The following is a 6,789-nucleotide window of genomic DNA, read 5'->3' as shown; positions in this document are numbered from 1 at the left end:
CGTCCGTCCGCCCAGGACGTGCGTGGCGTGGCCGTGGGTACACGGTGTCTTCTCAGTGTTAAGGGCTCAGCTGTTCCGCCTGCGATGATTTAAGCAGGCAGGACAAGTACGCGGTTGGTCAAACAGTGCTGCGCCAGAGTAGCAGCAGCAGAGACGAGACGGGGAGAGGGTTTGAGCGGGAGCAAAAGAAAATGGTAGGTGCTCGCAGTTAATTCATGCGTTCTCACTGTTTACATCCCGAAAGCTCGGCGCACTGGAGTGCCAGCCTGAAAGGGCTGAGTCTTCTCCCCGTCCCGTCCCTCTCTCCGCTGGAGAGCCGCTCGCGGGTTCCCAAAGCAGAGGGCGGGGGAGAAGGAAAAAAGATCCTCTCTCGCGAATCCCCGCCCACCGGCCCTTTATAGGCGAGGGTCTGCGCGGCCGCGGACCCCCGGGCTCCGCTTCTCGCGGCTGGCGCTGCCTCCGTCGTCGCCGTGCCCCGGCCGCCGCCTGGCTCCCCTCCTGCCTCTGGAAGGGCAGGGCTGTTCAGATGCTTGGCGGGAAAATAAGAGGAGGGGAGGGCGGATTATAGCAGTATAAAAGCGCACTCGCTGTAGTAGTTCCACCGAGAGGCAGAGGGAGCGAGCGGGCGGGCCCTTGAGGGTGGAAGATCAGAGGGAGCTGAGCAAGTACAGTCGCGCTCCGGGCGCCCGGAGAAGGGAGACCCGGAGTGAAAGGGGGCCTTCGCCTCCGGCCCAGCCGCCCCCACCCCACCCTTCCCGCCGACCCCTGCCAGCAGTGCGCAACCCCCGCCACATCCACGAAACTTTGCCCATTGCAGCGGGCGGGCACCCTCCACTGGAACTTACAACACCCGAGCGAGAACTCGACTCTCCGAACGCGGAGAGGCTATTCTGCCTATTTGGGGAGACACTTTTCCCCGCCACTGCCCACAACCCGCTCCTCTGAAAGGCGCTCCTCGCCGCTTTTCGGACGCTGGATTTCCTTCAGATAGTGGAAAACCCGGTAAGCACCCGAATCTATTTTGTCTTTTGATGAAATTTTTTTTCTATCGGTTTAACGCCGCAATGAGACGAATGCCCGAACCGGGCTGTCTTTTCTCCCATTCCTGCGCTGTTGACATTTTTCTCAGAGTAGTTGTCGTAGGTCGGGGTGGGGTGGGGACGAACCAGAACTGGATCAGGGTAGACTGACTTGTCAAGAAGGAAGGAGGGAAGGCAGAGGGAAAGCGGGGGTGCGTTTTTGAGACTGGCCTTTAAAGATTTCTGCCTATGTATATTCACGCTGACCCCGGCCGACTGGACATTCCTGCTTTATCGCAGTAATTGCTATTTGGGGTTTCTTTGGAGGGGGAAAGGGGGGGTATGCTTCGAGGTGGACAGAAAGCCTTTTGCATCCTGAGCTCTACGGAGTAAAAATTACATATTGCGTGTGTGAGCGAAAGAGCTCCGCAGCTGCTGACTTTTCGCCGCCTCGGAAAGGACATTTAAATTTCGGGATACCGCATTTCTGACAGCCAGAGACAGACACTGCGGCGCGTCCCGCCCGCCGACCCCCACGGTGTTTCCAATTCGGCCCCCTGCTCTTTTTTAAGAAGTTGACATTTGGCATTTCAAAAGAATGATGAAATTAAAGATCCTAGTCTACAGAGATGTTAGGACTTGGTGTTGGGGAGGCGCAGGAAGGGGGAACGGGAAGGCTGGGGAAGGGATGCGTCTGACTCTCCTGGAATCACTGACCTGGGCAAAACCAGGGCAAATCTCCGCACCCAGCCTTGGCTCCCCGGCCGCCTCTGGTGTCCCCTTGCCCCTGAAATGCGAGGGGACGGCAGGGAGCGGGGCTCCGGGCTTTTCCAGAACAGCTGCTACCCTCGGCGGGTGAGGGGAAGACGCCCGGTTCGGGGCGCGGAATCGCAGCAGGGTCTCTGGCGCAGTTTCGTCGCCGGATTGGGTATCGAAGGGAGGTGCCCCTGTTATTATCTAACACCCCCCTTTAATTTATGGGGGCAAGTGTTAAGGCCCGCGGCTGAGCTCGCTACACCAGCCGGCGAGAGAAAAGAAGCAATAGCCGCCAAAGGAAGGAAGGGGGGCGCGCTGGGGGGTGGGGATGGAGGAGGCAGAGTGGAGGCTGGGAGGGGCTGTGGCGCCGGCGGGGGAAGGAGCGCGGCGAGGGCGCGAGTGGGAACAGGCGCGGCGCGGGAGGGGGCCGCGCGCAGCCGCTCCCGCCGCCGGCGCCTCTCTCCGTATCCTTGGGGTGGCGCAAAACTTTGCGCCTTTCGATTTGGCAGATTGTATTCCCCACTGCTGCCTCCCCCGGCCTCTTAAGGAGACCAGAGGCGATTTCGATTGCTTGGGGGCTGCGGGGCCAACTCCGGGGCTTCGCGCTTCGCGCGGACTGAAGCTCCGCTGGCGCTACGCTGCTGGCTCTCCAAGTGTGTGTCCAAGATTATAGGGGATCACCCAGAGAGGGTGGAAGGGCGCCTTTTGGGGGGGTCCCCCCCACCGGCCCCTTTGGGGGATAGCGTTGGAAGGGGAGTGTGTTCGGGATTTCGGCGCGCACTGCACGGGGTTTCGACGCCAACAAAAACCCCCTTAACTGAAGACTGCCCCGCTTTGTGTGCCCCCTTCAGCAGGCTGCCGCGATGCCCCTCAACGTCAGCTTCGCCAGCAGGAACTATGACCTCGACTACGACTCGGTGCAGCCCTATTTCTACTGCGACGAAGACGAGAACTTCTACCAGCAGCAGCAGCAGAGCGAGCTGCAGCCCCCGGCTCCCAGCGAGGATATCTGGAAGAAATTCGAGCTGCTGCCCACCCCGCCCCTGTCCCCGAGCCGCCGCTCCGGGTTCTGCTCGCCCTCCTATGTCGCGGTGGCGTCCTTCTCTCCCAGGGGAGACGACGACGGCGGCGGCGGCAGCTTTTCCACGGCCGACCAGTTGGAGATGGTGACCGAGCTGCTGGGAGGAGATATGGTGAACCAGAGCTTCATCTGCGACCCGGACGACGAGACCTTCATCAAAAACATCATCATCCAGGACTGTATGTGGAGCGGCTTCTCGGCCGCTGCCAAGCTGGTCTCAGAGAAGCTGGCCTCCTTCCAGGCTGCGCGCAAAGACAGCGGCAGCCCGAGCCCCGCCCGCGGGCCCGGCGGCTGCTCCACCTCCAGCTTGTACCTGCAGGACCTGAGCGCCGCCGCCTCCGAATGCATCGACCCCTCCGTGGTCTTCCCCTACCCGCTCAACGACGGTAGCTCGCCCAAGCCCTGCGCCTCCCCCGACTCCACCGCCTTCTCTTCGTCCTCGGACTCTCTGCTCTCCTCGGCCGAGTCCTCCCCGCGGGCCAGCCCCGAGCCCCTGACGCTCCACGAGGAGACACCCCCCACCACCAGCAGCGACTCTGGTAAGCTGGACCCCTCCAGGCCTGTCAAAGGGAGCGGCTGGCTTTATTTCCTCTTCTCATTGGCGGCTAATTCAGCTGGCCGCTTCAGTTGACTCCTCCTTTCCTCTTTTCTTATATTTGGAAAAGAAATGGCAGATCTGGAAGGATCTGGGAGCTCATCATCCCTGGGACGCTGGGCTTTAGGATTCTCTCCCATAGCTTCCCCTAAGACCGCCTAGTGGCCATCCTCCTCCTTTCCCTCCCCTCCCCACCTTAGGAATTTCATTTGGGTTTTTAAATCTTCTGGCTTATCTTGCAACTCAATCCACTCCTTCTTACCTTTCTTAAGCATTTTAATTGCCCTGCGTGGGGGGAGTGTGAATAAGGATAAGAGAGGATTGATCTGTGCTAGAGTGAATGAACTGCCTCCTTAACTTCTGAGAAGTTCTTGGAATGTAATGGACTACAGATCGACGAAAATGAAGAGGGCTTGTCTCCAGCCTGGGTGCTGTGAGCTGGGGAAAGTGCCTTAAGAGTGGATGGGCAGAGGAGCTGGGATCCTTTCAGCCTCTTTTGAACACTTCAAAGCAAATCCTGCCCAACACGGGCTTTTTTCCTTCCCCACCCCCTAGGACTTTTGGCAAAGCTGCAAGATCTTTTTTTTTCTTTTTGTACTTCCAGTAAATTAGGGAGTTGCTAAAATCGTACCAAGAGATTTGCAGCTATCATTTGCGACACCTGAAGGGTTCTTGGTACAATCCCTTAAAAATAGGAGGTGCTTGGGAATGTGCTTTGCTTTGGGTGTGTCCAAAAGCCTCATTAAGTCTTAGGTAAGAATTGGCATCAGTGTTGTATCCTGGTAAATTGTAATTTTCTTGTCTGTGCCATAAACCCAGCCGTCCTCCTCCCTTTCTGAGCCTCTGCCTTCATGGGGAGAAGAACAAGGATGACTGGCTAGTGTGTCCTCTAGAAATAACTTTGTGCCAGGGTTCTTTTTCACATCATAATGCCTTATCTTTGCATAGCATCAATTTATTCTGGTCATTGATTGCTTTAAGGAAACGTTGCTAATCGAGTGATTTCTATTTCTTTTTTTAAAGAAGAAGAACAAGAGGATGAGGAAGAAATTGATGTTGTTTCTGTGGAAAAGAGGCAGCCCCCTGCCAAAAGGTCAGAATCGGGGTCACCCTCTGCAGGAGGCCACAGCAAACCTCCTCACAGCCCCCTGGTCCTTAAGCGATGCCACGTGTCCACCCACCAGCACAATTACGCAGCTCCCCCCTCCACTAGGAAGGACTATCCTGCCGCCAAGAGGGCTAAGTTGGACAGTGGCAGGGTCCTGAAACAGATCAGCAACAACCGGAAATGTACCAGCCCCAGGTCTTCGGACACAGAGGAGAATGACAAGAGGAGGACACACAACGTCCTGGAACGCCAGAGGAGAAATGAGCTGAAAAGGAGCTTTTTTGCCCTGCGAGACCAGATCCCTGAGTTGGAAAATAATGAAAAAGCTCCTAAAGTAGTTATCCTTAAAAAAGCCACCGTATTTATCTTGTCAGTCCAGGCAGAGGAGCAGAAGCTCGTTTCAGAAAAGGATTTACTGAGGAAGCGACGAGAACATTTGCAGCTTAAACTTGAACAGCTACGGAACTGTTGAGCATAGATTGACCTATTGGAAGAAAGAACTGGAATTGCTCATGAATTCTCACTTGTTACTAAGAGAAAGTAAGGAAGAAAGTTCCTTAGGACAGAATTGCAGCAATTCCTGACTGAACTTTTTTCCAAATGCATGGTCAAATGTAACCTCACAACCTTGGCTGGGTCTTGGGACTGAAAGGTTTAGCCATAATGTAAACTGCCTCAAATGGAACTTAGAGCATAAAAGAACGTTTTTTATGCTTGCCATTTTTTTTTTCCTTTAGCAGATTTGTATTTAAGAGTTGTTTTTAAAACATGCTAAAATTTACCCCAATTTTCCTGTGTAAATATGGCCATTAAATGTAAATAATAAAACGTTTATAGCAGTTATGCAAAACTTCAAACCCTGTATTATAAACCATAATTTTTTTTATTTAAGTACATTTTCCTTTTTAAAGTTGATTTTTTTCTATTGTTTTTAGAAAAAAATAAAATACGTGGCAAATATATAATTGAGCCAAATCTTAAGTTGTGAGTGTTTTGTTTCTTTTCTTTATTTTTGATTCTCTTTTCATCAATTACTGACTGACAGAATTTGGCCCATGAGGGAGTGAGTTTACAAAGATGGGAACAGAAGTTAAGGTCTTTCCGTTCTCAGGGTTATAAGATGCTTCCTGGAGATTTGTGATAAGGGCCTGAGTCCATACTTGAAAGAATGAAAGGCAGGAGGCTGGTGAGTGGTCAGAAGTAGGCAAAGGGATGCAGAGGTTGAAGATAAAAGTTGAGTATACAAAGAGGGGGAAGGGCTGGAGTTGGGAAGAAGATGAAGAAGAAACTCCGTTCTGATTTGGTTAACCCATGCCATGTCCCCGCTCCATTCAAACCTGGGGGTTCTGCCCAGCACAAGAGTTGATGAGGGAAGAGTAGAAACCCACTTTTGCTTGCCTGCTACCACCAGGTTCCAGGCGTTTTACATGAGTTGTCTCATAAGCCCCAAGGCAGCTCTGGGAGGCAAGGTATTAACCCTACTTTACTAAAATGAAATACAGATGCTCAGAGGGGTCATGTCACCTCTCTGGCCCCACAGAGAGTGAAAGTCAGAATCCAGGTTCCGGGTTTGTTGAAAAACACTTACCACTTCGCTGTCATGCCTTAGTTCACCCCACAGTGTCTCAAGTGCTGAGATCAAGAATACTTTTGGTTTGGGGCCCGATGGAATGACTCAAGTAATAACAACACTAAACTATTTATGTGCCAGGCATTCTTCTAAGCATCTTCCTTACAATAACTCTACCTCAACCCTAGGAAGGAGGTACTGTTGATTTCCCTTTAGTAGAAGGAGAAACTGAGGCACAGAAAGACTCATCCATGCAGGCAAGGTCCGCTGATAATGAAGAGTAGAGCTGGGATTCCAACCCAGGCGGTCCACGCTAGACGGGTGGTAGACCGCTCTCTCGGCAGGAGGAATCAGGTGGCTGTTCACCAGAACAGGGGTCATTATGTGCCTTCGGTTTCAACATTCAGACGCAGTTGGACATCAGTTCCCCTTTTCTTTTTTATTCTTTGTTATCATTGTTCATTGTTTAAGTTTTCCTTTCACATTGAGAAACCCCACAACTCATTCACTCCTACCTTAGCCATTTATTAAATGAGATTCACCGGTTGTTCCTGGAAAGCAGCCAGTCTGGAAATGCTACCGTTCAGATCATAAAATAAAACATACTTACTCTTTGTCATGAGTTATTATTTTGGGAACGACAAACTCCCCTTCCTTCCA

At 52.7% G+C, this 6,789-nt stretch overlaps 1 protein-coding gene across 2 annotated transcripts; it reads left to right on the top strand.

Moving 5' to 3' along the window:
* The first annotated feature begins 542 nt into the window (after positions 1 to 542).
* Positions 543 to 5,534, top strand: MYC (MYC proto-oncogene, bHLH transcription factor). Of its 2 annotated transcripts, none has more exons than XM_046642604.1 (3): positions 543 to 1,002; positions 2,630 to 3,395; positions 4,475 to 5,534. In XM_046642604.1, the coding sequence occupies exons 2-3, from the start codon at positions 2,639 to 2,641 to the stop codon at positions 5,029 to 5,031; spliced, it is 1,314 nt and encodes a 437-aa protein (XP_046498560.1). In that variant the 5' UTR covers positions 543 to 1,002; positions 2,630 to 2,638; the 3' UTR covers positions 5,032 to 5,534. The 2 variants fall into 2 exon arrangements, with proteins under 2 accessions (XP_046498560.1, XP_046498559.1); XM_046642603.1 differs by having other exon boundaries at positions 544 to 1,002; positions 2,627 to 3,395.
* The last annotated feature ends 1,255 nt before the right edge of the window (positions 5,535 to 6,789 follow it).

Source organism: Equus quagga, chromosome 16, assembly GCF_021613505.1.
Source record: "Equus quagga isolate Etosha38 chromosome 16, UCLA_HA_Equagga_1.0, whole genome shotgun sequence".
In the NCBI taxonomy this organism is placed as follows: domain Eukaryota; kingdom Metazoa; phylum Chordata; class Mammalia; order Perissodactyla; family Equidae; genus Equus; species Equus quagga.
This window is presented reverse-complemented; position numbering and strand designations above follow the sequence as displayed.

Excerpts from the sequence above, each read along its gene's own strand:
- MYC (XM_046642604.1), top strand. The coding sequence starts at position 2,639 with ATGCCCCTCAACGTCAGCTTCGCCAGCAGGAACTATGACCTCGACTAC. Across the intron at positions 3,396-4,474 it reads CACCACCAGCAGCGACTCTG|AAGAAGAACAAGAGGATGAG; the intron begins GTAAGCTGGACC and ends CTTTTTTTAAAG.